This window comes from Notothenia rossii (assembly GCF_949606895.1).
Source record: "Notothenia rossii genome assembly, chromosome: 7".
NCBI classification, from domain to species: domain Eukaryota; kingdom Metazoa; phylum Chordata; class Actinopteri; order Perciformes; family Nototheniidae; genus Notothenia; species Notothenia rossii.
Window position 1 is genome coordinate 13,666,702 of NC_136905.1, and position 19,945 is coordinate 13,686,646.

General features: G+C 41.9%; 1 protein-coding gene across 1 annotated transcript in view; it reads right to left on the reverse strand.

Annotated features, from left to right (window-relative positions):
* Positions 1-9,950: 9,950 nt before the first annotated feature.
* LOC307013183 (NACHT, LRR and PYD domains-containing protein 10-like) overlaps positions 9,951-19,945 on the reverse strand; it is a 10,858-nt gene continuing 863 nt past the window's right edge. Inside the window, exons 2-8 of the mRNA XM_079640466.1 lie at positions 19,633-19,795; positions 19,368-19,397; positions 19,209-19,253; positions 14,392-14,420; positions 13,976-14,261; positions 12,750-12,786; positions 9,951-11,827 (exon numbers count right to left, since the gene is read on the reverse strand). Coding sequence (XP_079496592.1) covers positions 12,776-12,786; positions 13,976-14,261; positions 14,392-14,420; positions 19,209-19,253; positions 19,368-19,397; positions 19,633-19,642 — 411 coding nt within the window. The 5' untranslated portion in view covers positions 19,643-19,795 and the 3' untranslated portion in view covers positions 9,951-11,827; positions 12,750-12,775. The remainder of the gene's footprint in view (positions 11,828-12,749; positions 12,787-13,975; positions 14,262-14,391; positions 14,421-19,208; positions 19,254-19,367; positions 19,398-19,632; positions 19,796-19,945) is intronic.

The window sequence follows — 19,945 nt, forward strand, 5'->3', positions numbered from 1 at the left end:
TAACAAGCTATCAGCAACAGAACAGGCACACGGGATACCCGGAGATGACAACAACAACCGGAAGTTACAACATGCTTACCGCAATAGTGGTCCGTGTAGAAACGGACCACTATTATCATTCTTTCCTTTTCATCTCCTTACACATACCAATCTGTTAATGCCACAAATTAAGAGGTGGAATGTAACTGAAAGTTAACTGAAGTTGGCCACACTCACTCCCTCCCTTTCCTTCTTCCCTGCTCTGCCCGCTCTGCCAGCTTTCTTACCACTTATCCAGGTAATATTAGGCTCATGAACTAATAAAATAAACGTTTTATCCCACATCAAAGTTAGGAAATCTATTAAGTAATTTATTACTATTTATATTGAATTATTCTTGCTTCATATATTGATTTGCGACCTAGTTTGATTCAAAAGCTAAGAACATATAACAAATAACAATCAGAATATAATTTTCTTTTAAATAGAAAACGTTTTTTGGCCATCCGCAAAAGGTCAGCCATCGTTGTTACAAACTGGTGCATTCAAAGGATTAAGTACATCCGGTAAAAGGACATATTTGTATAGCAAACTTTAAAGAAGGACGTTTGAAGTGCTTTATTAAGAGCATTTTTAGCATTATTAGCTTTAAAGAAAAACATTGACTGAAAAAAACAGAAACAATGACATAAGAAAACAGATACATTGTATTTTAGGTACAAATCTTGAAAAAACTGAATAAAATATACATTAAGGTATAAACTGTATGAAATATCCTCAACAATAATCAATGATTTATTGCTTGAAGAGCAACTTGCAGGTTAGAGACACCAGTGAATAAATGTGTAGGAAAATGATGAATACACTAGATTTTCAAAAAAATATACAGAAATATACACTACAGTGACATCTGGCGTGGTTTTAGTAAGACATTTTTACTTCCGCATAAAAAAGCCTCCGCACGTGACCTCCCGCGTGTGATGTAACATGGGGGAGAGCGGCTGGTCTAACGTATGAATAAACATGGATCACAATGCTAGTTTTGACACAGAAGAGGTTGAAAATATATATTCGAATGCATATCATTATAATTATGAGCCTGCTAGGCGTCCAAGAGACCAGGAGCAGCCAAGGATTAGAAGAAATAACGGCCATCGGAGAGAAATTGAGCTGTGGTGTGAGGAGAACCAGTGGAGAACAGAGCAGCTGTCTTGGTGAGTGACCAGCGTTAGCTACAGTTAATGTTAGCTAACGTCAGTCACATCACAACATTGTAACGTTAGCAATCATATATCAGGCTATAACTAAAGTAGTATTGATAATATAGTAACGTTACTGGCAGGACTGTTGATACTGATCCATAACAGAAACTAATGCCCAAGTATCAGCCGTATCTCGCGTTACCTAATGCAACTCCACACTACGTCTTATGGGGCTGTGTACCGGAGGGGAGACGCGAGATACGGCTGATACTTGACGATCTGGCAGAGAAAGGTTGTGGAGCCTCCGGCCCTCCGTTGATATGTCGTTGTAAATGGCTTGATGGAAAGCAGGTGTGTAGTCGGGGAGGGTGCACAGCTGATTGCAGCAGTTGAGTGGAGGTTGAGCCGTGAGCCAGGAGTGACAGCCACCACGCCCACACAAACAACACAGACAGGGGGAAACAAACAAACACAAAGGAGACGGCTGGAGCAGTACAGCCACCACAGTATGAGGTGTGACTTGTGCCAAAGTATGAGGTGTGACTTGTGCCAAAGAACGAACTCAATGAGCTCACTAACGTGTCGATCGCCGTGACTATGCCACGAGAGAAGTAACGTGACCCTCTCGTCTGAGAAGCTACGTGACGTCTGCATCTGAAGTTACTTTACTTTGACCAAATAACCCAGTAATGTTACAGCTACGCAGTTGATGTTCAAGCAATACTCTATTTCAATATAGTTTTGGTATTAAAATAATGTTACACCCCTTGTATGCCCTGAATGCAAAAACAACCACAGACAAGAATATTTAAATATGTATTGTTTTATGTTTACAGATGTAGCACTCCAGATAGGACTCACATGGGTGTGTCCCAGTCAAAAGCCCAGCGGATCCCAGTGGCTGGGGGTGTTGCCAAATTGCTAGAGGGCGTTGCCAAATTTCCCCATGTGTTCAATTACAGGATTTAACCATGAGATGGCGCTTCATTCACAAATACACAAAGACAACTGGGTGTTGTAGAACTTATTCTGTTTGCAATGTTTGCAGCTCTGCAGTTGTGTTTGCTGAATACTGTAGCATTTAATCACTTATTTGTTATGGTTTTCACAGGCTACTATAATGAAAAAAGCACCAATATTTTAGATCAAATAAAGTATATAGTTTGCTTTATGCAGTATATTTTTTGTAATATTGTTGGGGTGTTTTTACACAGTACAGTAGATTGAAGTAAATCAATGTATACATTAAGATAAGATAAGATGGACCTTTATTAATCCCCGTGGGGAAATTCAGTTGTTCAAACAGCAACAGGGTAAGAGTGAAAAACAGGATAGCACAGATTCACACAGATTAATAAAATCAAAAATAAGATGAGCGATAAAAATAATAATAATGAGAAACTATGAAATAAGAAATGAATAAAACTAAAATATAATTATCATATCATATATTATAAGGTATTGTATTATTAAGTAATATCATACATTAACCCCATTATAGCAGATGCCACATTGAATGGATGAACACATTTATGCATCAATAATTACAACAGAGTATTTCTAAATACAAGTTGTAAAAATACAATATGTATTTAATATGAATAACATAATGATTAATTTCAGATGATAATACTTTTCAGGGTTAGATCCGGTCTGACAGCGCTTAGCTCTCTGCTGAAGATCACTACTGCTCTAAACAAAGTCAAAAATCCTACATCCAAACGGAATAAATATAATTAATTATTATTAATACGTTAAGTCTTGTTCATTGTTTTTCACTTTTATTAAATGTTTGATATTTCCGGCACAGACCCTTTCATACCGGCAATGCGCGATAGAAAAAACTGAAAGTGCGAGAGTTTAAAGAGCCTGTGACAGCATCCCAACAACTGTTGTGCAATGAAATATTGGGCTACTAGTCATCTCGAACCGTCAGTTTAAAAAAGAAGGCGCGATACCGTTCCGATAAATATCAACAATTTCAAACATTGGGGGGAAATTCCTTCGACTCATTTTGAAGTTTTGGGGGAAGCCGGAAGTGACGTCAATGCGGGAACGCTTCACTGTGCGGCGAGAGAACCAAACACGAACAAAGTTTGTTGTCATGCGTAGAAATGGTGAATTACTGAGTTTAGGCACGTTAATAACGTTTTAATGAAGTTGACTACAGTATATTCATATTTGTCAGTGCTTTCATGTCAATTCGGGGAACATAAACATAAATGATCGTGGTGAAGATGATGATTAAATTAGGATTAAAAATCGGTAGTAAGAGCTGCTGAATTTCCTCCCGTAGGATGTGATATAAAAACAAATCGATTATTTTTGTCGTTGTAAACTCAAGTGGATGAAACTACATTTATTAGTGCTTTCATGTCAATTCGGCGAACATATGATACATTAAATTATCGTGAGGAAGATGATTTAAAAATCGTTTGTTTGAGCCGGTCTGCATTTCCTGATAAGAAAACAAACCGATGCTTTTTGTAGTTGTAGTACACCAACATGGATTAAACGTGTGTTTTTTTTAACCACAATGTTGGGGAAATTAATTGATAAAATGCATGGATTATTATTATTATTATTATTCCCAATCCGGTCGGGACACTAGGTCCACCGTTCCCCCAGCAGCGAGGCTCCCCCCGTTGACAGTTTACGTGGGCTGGGCTGGGTGCAGTGGCGGACTGGCCATCTGGTCTGTCAAAATGCATCTTACGTTTCTAACTTGCAATATCATTATTTCCGCTCTCTTCACTCCAGAAGAGCGATCTCCCTGTGTCTCTCCGTGTGCGGGGGGCGGGGCCTAACAGACATGCTGCAGCGAACACAAACCTACAGACTGGGGGTTGGGAGATCACAGGAGGGGGGGGGGGGGAGAGCTGTGGAATGTGAGCATCCCCCTTGGGAGACTTACTCCACACATTCCGATGGCCAATTAGCTTTAAACAAAGAGTTTGCAACATGGGGGGTGGGGGCTTCTCAAAAGAGAAAATGCAGATATAATTCACTCTCTCGACTCGCTGGTATCTCGAGCTGAGCGCTCATTGGTGGTTTGTACCCGCTGCTGATGAAACTCTCCATTGGCTCGGCAAAAGTTTGTTGTTGTTTTGTGTCAGTTTTACGTCGCCACTTCCATTCACATTTTTCATCATTGTTCCACAATGTTTATCATGAAATTAATATCCATATATTTTATAGTATACTACATGCCAACCCTACCGATTTGGACGGTAGTCTACCGCTTTTGACATGTTTCTACCGCCTACCGACTTAGCTGGCTTTCCCTACCGATTTTCAATCTTCCCAAACTATAACAAATAAAAATGACACTCCATAGACACTGGACTCGACTTTTGGTGGACATCGTTCGCAGCGTGATCGCATCATACAAACAGTAGTCCTCTGTGTTTCTGAAAGAGAAACAACGTGCAGACCGGGGGTAACGCTGCGGGAAAGGGCAGCGTTACCCCAGACGAGGCATTTGAGTCCTGCAGGATTTCCCCGTTAATATCAGTGTCTCGAAAACACGGTTGGCGACTGAAAGACATCCAGTGTTTGGTCTTTTCCGGAAGCATTCTACAGTGTATCAACTGAAAGAGGACCACAAACACACACAAAATATAATGCAATTTTGAGATTTGGGGATATTTATCTCCCATTCTTTCACTTTTTCTGACATTTTCAATACCAAACATGTCGTTAATGTGTTTAGTGAACTACAGCAATCTGAAAGCCTGTACATTATTTATATCACACTTTATCAGTATAAAAATGCAGGAAATAACTTTTTTAATGCAGTATTTTCTGATTTATGGCGCAACACAAAGATATTTTGCTCTGTGCAAACCTTTGACTCTATGTCAACAACATGAAACAAGAATATGAACCTGGCTTTATCCAATGTTCACACAAGAGTTGACTACATCCTGACACATCCTTCATCTACACTGTCTCAACTGAAAGAGGACCAGAAACACATTAAAAATATAATAAAATGTGGAGACTTTGGGATATTTATCTCCCATTCTTTTACTTTTCGGGCATTTTACAGACCAGACATGTCGTTGATGACACTGTTTACCAAACTACCACTTTTTCTGAAAAATGCATAAAATTATGCAATATATTTTTAAATACATGGTTTACACATGTGATTACTGGGGTTCCATTTCTTCTGATTACCTAATTTGGGCGTACACATTTGCCACGCGCAAACCTACCTCTTTTGGATTTGGAAAGGTTGGCATGTATGCTATTGTAGTGGCAATTTCTTGTTTTACCTTATATGCTAAAACCAAATGCTTCTGAAGGCATTGTCTAACACTACTGTACCATTTCTTCATATTTGCTGTTTCCTCTGCATACTCTAAAGAGGGTTATTATTCTCAAGCGCTTCAAGGCCACAGGGCTGATTTGGCAGACTATGTTGAAACTACTCCTTTTCACACTAAGTTTGAACTTCCATATTTTGATGACTGTTGTACTTTCTATGGCTGGAGGACACAGGTGTCCAAATAGCGATAGGAGACCGTGTGAAAGTGGATTTCTGCTACACAAAACTTTGACTGCCCGCCCTATCTTGTATATAAGCTTTGCTATTTTGTGACTATTGCGCACACTCCTGCAGACTACTCTGTACTCTGTGAGACATGTACCTTTGAAGCTTCAAATAAATAACCAGAAGACAACGCTGCCTGCTTTCACCAGTTTACTATTGATTACTCTCATTGTACATCTTTACAATATTGACGAGTTTAAAATATCCACAACACTATACTTGCACTGCTTACCGTTTTCATACTTTATATATCTTAGCATATTCATACACACTGTTAATACTGCTCACAGGCTGCTGTGTATATCTAGTGTATTCATACCCCTCACTGTTTATTCATCATTCAATTAATTCTATATTTTATTCTGTAGATTGTGTACATTACTTTTCACTTTACTGCTTGTTGCACCGTTAGAACCTAAACTGCATTTCGTTGTCTCAGTACCTGTAATCTGTGCAATAACAATAAAGCAGGCATCTTTATTGTGGCCTCAACAATCAAGTTCTAAGTAGTGCAATATGAAATAAAAACAACTACACTCTTTTGGCAGTGTTGTGGTGCCGAGAGATGGGAGTCGGAGGCGGGGTATCAAAGGTACAAGCTAGACTTTTATTTAGCATCTGAAAACCATTGTAAACAACTTCATGCCCGGGAAGCGAAGACCGGCGGAAACAGGAAGTCCGGTTCACTAAAATGTCCGTGCAGAACAATACCCCAACCCAGCCCAACCCATAGATCCGTGGGTGAATAATGTCAATCACCACAGTGTACACATTAACAAGAACTACACTATTTAGGCAGTGTAACAATTAAACAAGAACTACACTCTTTTGGCAGTAACAATTAGATAAATAATACACGGTCAGACTGACACTGAAGACAAACAAACTATTTTCAGCAATCAATCTGTTTAGTTGACTCTGGGTGACATGTGGCGATTTTTAAAAATCGTTTTTTGGCTGTTTAGATGGTGATGCTCCATCTGGGTCACTGCCGGTGGTTGAGACGGTGGGGTCTTTGGCGACTTCAGGAGATCGGCATTGCTGTTATTCGATTTGGACAATGCTTTCTGTCCTGCACACAGTTTACATTTGATCGTAATATTTTGTGCGTCCTTTATCCCCAGTAATTGAAAATAGTGGTTATATCTCCAAGTTGTAAATGCGCTGCTGCTCTCGCTGATACTTGCATCTGCCATAGTGTGTGTGTGCTGGTAGTGGGCGTTGCCGTGTATGTGTGTGTGTTAGCCTTAGCAAGTGTTTGTGTGTCTGTGTATTTTCCCCATAAGGCAAGACCCGCCCAACTCTGTCTCTTATTGGCTTACCCTGAAATGTTACCCCGCGTTAACCAATCATCACTCCTCTCTGGTCACTTTCACTTTTCCATGGTACTTTGAGAGGACATCGCTGTATTCGCCTGTAAATTACATCCGCAGGGAGATTCGGTTCAGTTGGATCACATAATGTAACGCAGTAACGCTCCCATTTAAATCACAGTAACTATAATGGCGTTACTGAATGGGAATAGTTTAATAGTAACGTTATTAGTTACCGCAAAAGGTAGTTGTGTGCGTTAGTTTTTAACACGTTAGTCCCAACACTGGTAAACACACACCTGATCACCTGAGAGCTGCCTTTTCATTCAGACTGTTTAAAAAAAAAACGGTCTGATTTTAACAACTCAATGTGTGATTGTTATAGCAGTAATATTAGACACTAATAATACAGTAAACTATTAACACTGTATATATTATTGTTTGCCCGTGGGATTAGGATTATCGGTAGTGAGAGCCGTGCTGCATTTTCCTCCGGTCGGATGTGATATAAAAACAAAGCGATTATTTTTGTTTTTGTAAACTCACGTGGATTAAACTACATGTATTAGTGCATTCATTTCAATTCGCAAACATATGATACATTAAATGATCGTGAGGATGATGATTGAAAATCGTTTGTTTGAGCCGGGCTGCATTTCCTGATGAAAAAAGATAGCGATGGGTTTGTTCTTACACCTACGTGAATTAAACAACATTATTTTGTTAAATAAAAAGATGGTGATGTTTTGTAAATGATTAAATGTCTCTTATTTACCACAGAATATGATCCTATCCGTGACATATGGATCTTAACAAATATCCGCTATATCAGATGTACCCATGTACATGTCAAAAATCTTCCCAAAGGTCAAGGAATACCATGATCATAACACCAGAGGGAGCTCCACAAATCATGTAAAACCCAGATCTGGCACACAAAAGGGGGAATACACGTTTCGCAATTATGCCACATCAAGGTGGAACGCTCTTCCCACTACTGTAAAGGAAAGTCAAACTATACTTACCTTCAAAACCTCTCTCAAAGAGCACCTTCGGGGGAGAGCATTGCAAAACTGGCTCCGGTAATGGTAATCTCAACCTGTCGTACAATGGACAGCTCCCCCCATCTATGTATAGAGCTCCTGCGGATGATGTCACATATGCTGGTCACGTGACGAGAAACGAAGGGGGCAGCCATTTTGGCAGTAATCGCGTCAGTAAATTCATTGGCAGGCACTGGCAGACTGTCGAGGATGGTGGATAACTGCTGTGCACCAGGTTGCACAAATAGGCGTGGGAAGAAGAAAGGTGTATCTTATTATCGCATTCCAAAAGACGCGGAGAGGAGGGAAAAGTGGATCGCAGAGATTAAAAGAGCCAGGAGCCGTCTGAACAAGACTGAAAGATGGGACCCCCCGGCCGTTTGCTTTCGCTTATGCAGTGATCACTTCATATCAGGTGGGTGAAGGAATACAGTACAATGCTACAAAAATAGATAAATAAAGGTTAAAAACGCCAGCCACTTTGGTTGAGTACGTTCAAAAATACAAACTAGTTTCAGACGCACTGCAGTAGCTATCCAAGCTAATAAACAAACATGCTAACGTGACACTGCCGTAGCTAGACAAGCTAATAAACAAACAATGCTAACGTGACACTGCCTATCAAACTGGAATAATTTAATACTTACCCTTGCAGTGATGATGCCGAAGTTTTTGGATGTAAGACTCCACAGTTGAATGTTGTTTACGAAGCCGGACTGACACCATTTGTAAGCCTCCAAGCTTTTGTAAGCTCTGAGGGAGTCTCCTGAGTACACTGATGGAAAGCTTACAAGATAGCTGTGGATGTCCGCGTAGCGCAAGTCGGGTACATCGTCTTCAGAGCAGGAGGTTATGCTCTTGAAAAGCACACCGGGTGCATTATATGGGTCGCTTATATTTAATCTTTCTAATTTTGTACTATAAAGCCGAATTTCACTTGAATTAAAATGAGATGTATACTCGCACGGTAGGAAAACGCTGGCGCCGGTCGTCATGTTTACTGCCAAAATGGTGGCTGATAACCAAAAGTCACGTGACCGCAGGAGCTCGTATATCTGTAGACTTGGTATATCTTAAATATCCGGTTAGGATGTATTAGAACGAAATCTAAAATAAAAATTGTAAATAAGCCATCTGTATGTAAAAAAACCACCTGTATGTAAATTGTAAATAAGCCATCTGTATGTCAAATATGTCTTATATGTCTTAAATGATATGATGAATTGGAAATGGATCCATGATCCATTGCAGCTGGTTTAATTAAAATTACATTTATTTATCAAGGGGGCGTATCAAGTCCTGCGGGGGGGTTTCCTTTTCAGCAGGGGCCCACCCCGTGCAGATCACGGACCCGCACAGGTAGGCGTCTGAAATGAAACGCTACATCTGTAGTTGACAAAATAGTCACTGTGCTACATTTTGCTGCACTCAAGCATACATCTGACGACAAGAGTTGTGTCGGCCTTTGGCCACAAGGGGGAGTATTATATATTTATATTTTGTATAGATGTTGCAACTATACAGAGCTTTGGCAATACTAACTGAGGTCATGCTAATTGAATTGAGTATACCTTTAAGTGAGCTGTCAGGAGGAAACAAAGGTTCACCAACACATTGCACTCTACTGCTGAGAAAGGCTGTACAAAGACGTGAAACGATGTGCTGCAATGTCTGTGTATTTTTGAAGAATGCAAATTAAAGGAAGAAAGTAATAACTCGCACTGAGTCTTGATACATAACTTTATTTCCTTATTTTCATTTGAGAAACACTATCCAATGATGTATTATTTCTGTGTTACACACACACCATTACTGAATTACCTAAGGACGGACAAAACAAGGACACCACACATGATTCTTTTCCAATTACAGTATATTTATTTAAGTAACTAAATTGATTGTGATATCAGTTTAATCAGTAATGTGTGTAGTGTATGGGTGTTATGTGTCAGTATATCAAGCAAAGAGAGATAGAGAACATCTTGCATTTTATGCAATAAAAATAACTTTATATATTATAAAAGATAATAACAAAATGTAAAAAAAAATATTTACAACATTCGAAATAGGAACCAAAAGCCAACAGGCTCAGTGACCAGAAACCGGCAAAACGTGCCACAATCTTAATAAATATTACCTGATTTTCAAGTGTATGAAATATACAGAAATGCAAGGAAAGGGGAAGCGTTAAACTCTAAACAGCAAATGCTACACAATCCCAAAAATCTGACATGCATATTTACAAGAGATTTACTGGTGAACAGGAATCTTAAAATAAAAGGCGATGTACTTTCCAAAAGCATGGACTCTTGCAAAAATAGTCAAGCTTGAAAATGTCCAGGTTCTGCTTGACTCATGTTACAAATTGCTGTACGAGGAAATGAGCAGAGCCCCGATAGAAGTCTGTAGAAACCCACAACGAAGAGTTTTCCCTCTGAGGCTGAAACGCAGCTAGCCAGGGTAGGCACGCACGTCATTCACACGCTTATCATATGATAAGACTTTCTAAGCTACGCCGCCGCCACGTGAGCGCGTACTTTGGGCGCGTACTTTGGGCGCACATATGATACGTCGCCATGACGTCTGACAACGTCATGACGCCGCCTGTATTGTACATTCCGTTCAAAATGGATGGAGGCGTTGGCGTACGTTGACACGTCAGTGCTCCGCTCAGTTAGCTTAGTTATCTGTTCTTTGGCACAAGTCACACCTCATACCACAGCGTTACCTAATGCAACTCCACACTTCGTCTTACGGTGCCGTGTACCGGAGGGGAGAGAGAGAGAGAGCAGCGAAGGGGGGGGGGGGAGAGAGAGAGATGTAATACGGTTTCCTGATAAAGCTGTGGCGAGTATGTGCTGCAGGGAGGTGGATGCACAACGCACCCAGGAACGAACGCTAGCTCCGGTCCTTTTCCCGTGAGGGAAACTGTGGACTCGATGTCCTGACAGGCTCGAGTTTGTGCAACCTGCACAAACACAAGCTCACCATGATTACAAATGGTGAAATGCAATGTAAAATGACCGAAAAAATACCAGCTCACTAAATCATAACCGCTCAAACCAACTACAAACTACTACCGTGGATTGGGCAGAGAACGAGTCCGAGAAAGTTGCTCCCCCATGTGACGTAATATGACGCGTTTCACGTATGACGTTAAAAAAAAGCAGTTTTTAGTAGCAGAGCTCAAAACGGCTCCTTTTCCTCTGAATTCCTGCCCTTATGTCTTTTAAAACATATCAAATCCTGCATTAACATTTTTAATTGTAATTTTCAGGCAAGGTTAAGCATAAATGTAGTAAAAAAAAACCCTGCAAGTTGCTCTTTAACTTTGAGAATGTGAGGGAAATAGGAATACATTTCTTTACCTCTATAACCCCAGAAGCATCATCATGAAATGTCCATTTATATTCATGCTTGAAAAGCATTTACAATAATTTTCTGATTCTGTTTTAAAAACTTTGCACAATTCAGTATGACTGACATCCTAAAGATATGTTACATTACTGAAGAAAACATTTACGTTTTGTTGCTGAATAGATACACCTGAATACATCTGCAATTCTGCAAGAGTTGAATCATGACAAAAAAGATATACATTTGTTTGTATCAAAATGTTTTAGTTCAAGGTATTGATCATTTTCATCCAGCATTCACTGAATGAAAGCTTGTTTAGAACCAGAAAGATGTCTCCTTACTCCCTCTCTGGATCCGTGTTCATCCACTGAGTTTCTTTGAGAAAGGAAAAGCCATTGTTAGTGCAATTTATGGCTCACCAACCTTAAATGCAGTGGCGAGCCATGACTTTTATACCTAGGCCCTCTGAATCCCACCCCTTATGTTGTGTTCGGGTCTCCCGTTTCAAGTTAAAGTTATATAATAACTACGCTCTAGTTTTTTTCATTGGAACAAGGCTTCATGATATCCTCCACAACAGCTATATAAACACTACAAAACTGATTTTGACAATTTTTGCCAAGTCTGAAGGTCTCTAAAACCCAGCAGAGTTGTTTTGGGTGACTCAAGGTCAAATTTGTCCCAATCAAGATTAATCTTTGACTTTAGAAACTCCAGTCCCACCCCGTTCATCAACTGTAACAATAATCTTTCGCAACATGCACCTGTTCTCCCCTCCCTCTGCCCCCTTCCCCCATGGGAACTCCACCTTTCTCAAAGAATATGTATAACACTTGAACCTGAACTCACATATGCACATGTGCAATATGTGGTGTAATGTGTTTTGGGCCATAACATTACATTACGACAGGCTTGTACGATTTTTTGTGTGTTTTGGACTGAGATAAATCATGGGTCAAAATTGACCCGCGAACACCATGAACGGTAACAGCTTTTGAACACAGCACAAGGGTTAAGAAAATATAAAAAGCTTCATTTCTTTAAATTACAGTATAAAATCTCATAGTTAAAACAAATACATAATCTGATATTCAAGAGTAAAGTCTACACTCATGCTACCAAATCTATAAGGCAGTGTGTGCAAAGCTTTGAGTGATACGTTCACATCAGCATGCTTACATGATCATTTTTAACAAGTTGATTGTTTACCACTTTCACCATCTTAGCTTAGCATGATAACATGTGCTAAAATACAGAATGATGATTATCTTACGTTATAATGGCTCTCAGAACCTACCTTCCTCCGCAGTATTCTCAAGCTGATTATCCTTCAGCTGCAACACATTAAATGGAAATTGAAATTGGGGTAAAATCTGCCAAAATGGTTTATTTTCTAATAATAAACCAAAACATGTTGGCACAAAGCTAAAGCCTTTTTCAGACACGGAATATGTAACATTGCTGGTTTAATCTATAGTTCCCATTATTGAAAATAATTCCCAATAAACCGATTTGACATAGAAAATCCATTTACTCTAGACAAAGAAAGGCAGAGGCATTTGTATTTCGTGTTTTCGTACATCCTTTTTCAATCTGAAATCTGCTTTTCGTTAGTAACCCACCCTTTAGTTTAATTGTGTCAGACTGGAGTGTCATTATTTTGCGTTTCAACATTTTACCAACCGTGAGGACCATACGGAGCATTAGTTGTGCCTTTAAAAGCTGCATGTACATAATACAATCATAAACTGTACTCAAATTGAGAATTCTAAAAGCTACATAACTGACTTTCAAAATGTATTTTGGGTGTAGAGCTACCCTGCACAAAGTTTTTGATTTAGAATTTAAGCATATTATTTCTGTTACAAATGGTACCCCGTGATTAAACTTTTTTTTTGCTCTGCATCAGCCAATCGACTTGCTACTCCCTCACTAAGAGTGCTACCCAGATACACCTCAACAAACACACGCCTGTTTGCTATCTTGGCTCCAAAATAGTATAACAAACTCTCCTGATATCAGGATGGCAGTACATCTGCACATCCTCTGTTCATTCTGTTATTCTGTTAGAATTTAACAAAAAGCGAGCTTTCTTAAATAATAAAAGCTGTGGATGACACAAGGGCAACAGGTGAACACAATCAGACACACCAGGGAAACTAACGACAGGGAGGAGGACCAGACAAAACACAAGGAGGAAGACAAAACACAGAATGAACATACTTACAAAACCCATAACCAGACAGACAACACTAAAACCGTGACATAAACCTAGGAGTGTGACAGTCACACTGAAAACTGATGCACCTTAGCTAATAAATTAAATTAAGACATGTATGTAGCACCTAAAAAGAGTTGGCACAGACGCAGTAGCACTTTAAATTGTTGTTCTTACTTAAAGAAAATGTCCTGGCAGGATTCATACTTTTTTTTGTTTCTATCTTCATGGTTGATTGCACTTATTGTAAGTCGCTTGAATTTAATATAAAAATGCCACTATTTGTCAGTTTCTTCACAACTTACCTTTGGATTCTGAGCCGATGTCTGACAACTGCTGCACCAGGTCATTCCTGTTTATTTCCTTGAAAATCTTCTTGGTCACCTCCAAGGACTTTTGGCTGTAGGTCTGCGACATCAGATCCACCAGGTCTAATATGTCACTGTTCTCCAGTCGGCTGCATGAGATGCATGGGAGGCCTGCGAGGACGTCACTGTCCCGCAGGAACCACTTAAATTCTTTGAACTCTTCCTGTCCCAAATATTTCAGCATTTTCAAAAGCCTCCCTTTTGTTGTTGTGACTGATGCCACCTAAGGATTTAAAAGTGAACAAACGGAGTTATTATTGGGGTATAATGTCATAGCTGAAAAGCTCACCTGAATGCAACATCAGTTGTGGGAGGACCATCAAATGAAAGCTGTTTTGATTGACTTTACTCACCCCCGGCATCTCATCAGAAGAGTGTTCCACTGAAGAGAAAGCAATTAAAAAATATTGTATGAATGATTGATTGAACATCTTACTTCCAACACTTTGTATGAGACTATTTTTAATCATATACATAAATTACAATGGCTTTATCACAGAATGATCAACAATGTTGGCAGCATGTCCAGTGGCGACAGGTCATTAGGGGCAGGTACAGCCCCACCTAGTGTCAGCAGAAAGTATTAAAAATAATGATTACAAAAAAATACAAAAAAATTAAATATATTTAAAGATCATGTTTAATCATCTGATTCGTCTGTACATTGCTGTTTCAGTCTGTGTTCTTCTAATTAGTGTCTACAGTGCCGTTTTGAGCCATATGGGGGAAAACCCGATCATGCCCCTCCCTCTCACTGTCTAAGTGAATGGTGACTGTAAAAACTACACTGTGCATGCTCAGAGTATTTTTCAATTGAATGTGTGTGGCAAAAAAATTATGACCATAGGGGCATTGAGCTGCCATCCCCACCATACGTCGTCTCACATAATTCAGAATTGATTGGCTGTAAGTACGTTACGTGTGCAGTGCTGCGAAACGTCACGTGTAGTTTGAAGAGGAGACGAGAGAGCAGCATATAGCTAACATCACCAGCGATTAAAAGAAGTAAAAAACTGAAAGAAAATGAATGCAGTTGACCATTTGCTGGAGCACACATTTGAGACACTTATTCTCGGAGAAAAACTGGAGGTAAAGCGCCTCGGTGCCCACCATCCACCGGATTTCCAAATGGTCCAGACTGCGGGCAAAGTTAAACGCGGGTTTGATGTGGCCTGCCGACATGGCCACTGTCATACAGATCATAAATTAAAGCCCTTGATTGGTCTCTGTGTGTCATTCAAGCTCGGGATAACCTCAGTTCAGGTGAGGTAAAGGACTCTCTGGGGGTTTAGATAGTTAACTTAGTCTAAGTTCTCAGTGGGTCTCAAACGGTTTGGTCACCATTTATGTAAACACATATTTCCATTTGAGAGGGTAGTGATTAGTAAAATATGCATCAATAAATAAATAAAAAGTTAACTAGGTGAAAAAAGGTAAGATACGCTTTTAAAACTTGTTGAGCTAAAACTAGTCTTTGCTGCTGCCTCAAAGAGGAGCAGGGGGAGAGGAGGGAGAGGCTGATTCAGGAGCACAGACACACTCACAACTATAAATGAGCCAAAAATAAATAAATAAACAAGTTTCAGTATTTTTTCAAATTGGAAATACTATGTTATTGGTTATGGCCATGATTTTATGATTATTGAAATGTATACAGTTATGTTTCACATAGGTGTTTCCATAGATCTCGTTATTTTGCCCTCAAAGTGCACCAGATTGATGCGTTTCACTCCAAAATAAAATAAAAAATCTTACCAGGGGAGCATGCCCCCGGACCCCCCTAGAGGATTTGAGGTCCACCCCCACTTAAAATCACATTGATTGTTCTTAAATACATTTACCATTTTGTAATGGTATTTCATTTATTTGTGGGTAGTAGATTTAAACTATAAGGCTATCACTATGGGCCCTGCCAGTACCTGTTCGCTCTGCCATCGCGTGAGGGGTCTGCTAACAAGCGACCAACAGAAAGGTTAATGTTAATGTTGTTGCACGTCCCCCCCCCCGCTACCACCACCCCCCCAAGTATATTTCAGATCTGTGGGAAACACTGCCAAAACCCGCGGGCCCACCACCTACGGGAAACAGCGATGGGGTCGGGTGCGCTGCCAGAAGGGTGGCAGTGAAGGCAGAGGGTCTCGACGGACCAGACCCGGGCGACAGAAGCTGGCTTTGGGGACGTGGAACGTCACCTCTCTGGGGGGGAAGGAGTCAGAGCTTGTGTGGGAGGTGGAGCGTTACCAGTTGGATCTGGTTGGGCTCACCTCTACGCACAGCGTCGGCTCTGGAAACTTACTTCTGGATATGGGTTGGACTCTATTCTTCTCCGGAGTTGCTCAAGGTGTGAGGCGCCGGGCGGGTGTGGGGATACTCACAAGTCCCCGGTTGGGTGCTTCGTTGTTGGAGTTTACCCCAGTGGACGAGAGGGTCGCCTCTCTACACCTGCGGGTTATGGGGGGGGGTAACTCTGACTGTTGTGTGTGCCTTCTTGGAGACCCTGGAAAGAGTCCTGTATGGGGCTCCTGAAGGGGACTCTTTAATCTTGCTGGGAGACTTCAACGCACATGTGGGCAATGATGGAGACACTTGGAGGGGCGTGATTGGGAGGAACGGCCCCCCTGATCTGAACCGGAGTGGAGGTTTGTTACTGGACTTCTGTGCTAGTCATGGATTGGCCATAACAAACACCATGTTCGAACATAAGGATGCTCATAAGTGTACGTGGTACCAGAGCACCCTAGGCAGAAGGTCCATGATCGATTTTGTTATCGTATCACCGGACCTGAGGCCGTATGTTTTGGACACTCGGGTAAAGGGAGGGGCGGAGTTGTCAACTGATCACCATCTGGTGGCGAGTTGGTTCGAGTGGCGGGGGAAGCCTCTGGATAGACCTGGTAAGCCCAAACGTGTAGTTCGGGTGAACTGGGAACGTCTGGAGGAGGCCCAAGTTCAGGAGGCCTTCAACTCACACCTCCGGCGAAACTTTTCGGGCATTCCTGTGGAGGTCGGGGACATTGAACCAGAGTAGTCGGTGTTCAAAACCTCTATTGCCGAAGCCGCGGCAGGGAGCTGTGGTCTCAAGGTCCTAGGTGCCTCAAGGGGCGGTAACCCTCAAACCTCCTGGTGGACACCGGTGGTCAGGGAAGCCGTCCGACTGAAGAAGGAGGCCTTCAGGGATATGTTATCCCGGGGGACTCCCAAGGCAGTTGCAAGGTACCGACAGGCCCGAAGGGCAGCAGCCTCAGCCGTGACCGAGGCAAAGCAGCGGGTGTGGGAGAAGTTCGGAGAAGACATGGAAAAGGACTTTCGGGCGGCACCAAAGTTGTTCTGGAAAACTGTCCGACACCTCAGGAGGGGGAAGCAGGGAACCATCCAAGCTGTGTACAGTAAGGATGGGACGTTGTTGACCTCAACTGATGGAGTGTTAGGGCGTTGGAAGGAGCACTTTGAGGAACTCCTGAACCCGACAACTCCGCCCTCTATGTTAGAGGCAGAGCTGGAGTATGACGGGGGATCGACACCAATCTCCCGGGGGGGAGGTCACTGAGGTCGTCAAACAACTTCACAGTGGCAAAGCCCCGGGGGTGGATGAGATCCGCCCAGAAATGCTGAAGGCTTTGGGTGTTGAGGGACTGTCATGGTTGACGCGTCTCATCAACGTTGCGTGGAAGTCGGAAACAGTACAGAAGGAGTGGCAGACCGGGGTGGTGGTTCCCCTTTTCAAAAAGGGGGATCAGAGGGTGTGTGCCAATTACAGAGGCATCACACTACTCAGCCTCCCCGGGAATGTTTACTCTAAGGTACTCGAAAGGAGGGTCAGGCCGATTGTCGAACCTCAGATTGAGGAGGAACAATGCGGATTCCGTCCTGGTCGTGGAACGACGGATCAGCTTTTTACTCTCGCAAGGATCCTGGAGGGGGCCTGGGAGTATGCTTATCCGGTCTACATGTGTTTTGTAGGCTTGGAGAAGGCGTATGACCGGGTTCCCAGGGAGTCACTGTGGGAGGTGCTGCGGGAGTATGGGGTGAGGGGGTCCCTACTCAGGGCCATCCAATCTCTGTACTCCCAAAGCGAGAGCTGTGTCCGGGTCCTCGGCAGTAAGTCGGACCCATTTCAGGTGAAATGCTGCGCTTTGTCACCAATCCTGTTTGTAATATACATGGATCGGATTTCGAGGCGTAGTCGTGGGGGAGGGGATCTGCAGTTTGGTGGACTAAGGATTGCACCACTGCTTTTTGCAGATGATGTGGTTCTGATGGCTTCATCGGTCTGCAACCTTCAGCACTCACTGGATCGGTTCGCAACCGAGTGTGAAGCGGCTGGGATGAGGATCAGCACCTCCAAATCTGAGGCCATGGTTCTCAGCAGGAAACCAATGGACTGTCCACTCCAAGTAGGGAATGAGTCCTTACCCCAAGTGAAGGAGTTCAAGTATCTCGGGGTCTTGTTCTCGAGTGAGGGAACAATGGAGCGTGAGATGGGTCGGAGAATCGGAGCAGCGGGAGCGGTACTGCAGTCTCTTTACCGCACCGTTGTGACGAAAAGGGAGCTGAGCCAGAAGGCAAAGCTCTCTGTCTACCGCGCCATTTTCGTTCCTACCCTCACCTATGGTCATGAAGGATGGGTCATGACCGAAAGAACGAGATCGCGGGTACAAGCGGCCGAGATGGGTTTTCTCCGCAGGGTGGCTGGCGTCTCCCTTAGGGATAAGATGAGAAGTTCGGTCATCTGGGAGGGACACGGAGTTGAACCGCTCCTCCTTCGCGTCGAAAGGAGCCAGTTGAGGTGGTTCAGGCACCTAGTTAGGATGCCACCTGGGTGCCTCCCGAGGGAGGTGTTCCAGGCACGTCCAGCTGGGAGGAGACCAAGGGGTAGACCTAGGACCAGGTGGAGGGATTATATCTCTTCGCTGGCCTGGGAGCGCCTTGGGATCCCCCAGTCAGAGCTGGTTGATGTGGCCAGGGAAAAGAAAGTTTGGGGCTCTCTTCTGGAACTGCTACCTCCGCGACCCGACCACGGATAAGCTCGAGAAGATGGATGGATGGATGGGAAACACTGCCATAGTTGTGCATATTTTATGACAATAAACCTTTGAATCTTGAATCAAAGGTTGCTTTAAAAACAGCTTTTCTGTAGCACTTCACAGTCATACGACAGAAAATTACTTACTATCCAATGGACCAGTAATGGAGGGTGGTCCACCTATCTCTTTCACTGCAAAAATAGGAATATGCAGTGTTGCGTTAATAAAAAGAAGAAACAAAACGTGTATGTTAAGATTCTTATAAATATAAAAACAAAACAAAAAAGTAATATCAAGCATCTTACCATCTGAATCACCAGAGTTTCGTAACTCAACTGAAATACAGAACATACAAAATATGGATTTTTCATATTTTGTTTTCATGTATTGTATTCTCATCAACACATTAAAATAAAGTTCATTTTTATTATGTTTGGACATACAATGGGATTGGGCTCTCTTTAATTTAATATGATCCTTTTGTATAACACCTTGGTTAATTAAATAAAGGTAAAAGACAGATTTAAAAATCTTTTTTTTCATATGGTGTAAGTAATAATGCCCACTGACCTTTTCGCATCACACAGCTCCATACTGGTTCAAACTGTGGTTTGCGTTTCCCTTTGTTAAGTTGAGAGAGTGTAAGTTGGAAGTTACTGTTTGGATTCTCAAAGCCCACGTCAAAGAATATTGAGTGTTGCTTTTCTTGGCTATCATTGGTGAGGGTTATTTTCTGTTTTAGAAGAAAAAAAAGAAATAACAGAGAGAGATGACAAATTAGATGTGAGGGTCAATATTGAATAAACTAAAGATTTCAGTTGTTAAAAAAAAGTGAATTAGTTACATGGCCAACAAAAGATGATGCTGGTTATTTCAAATGGAG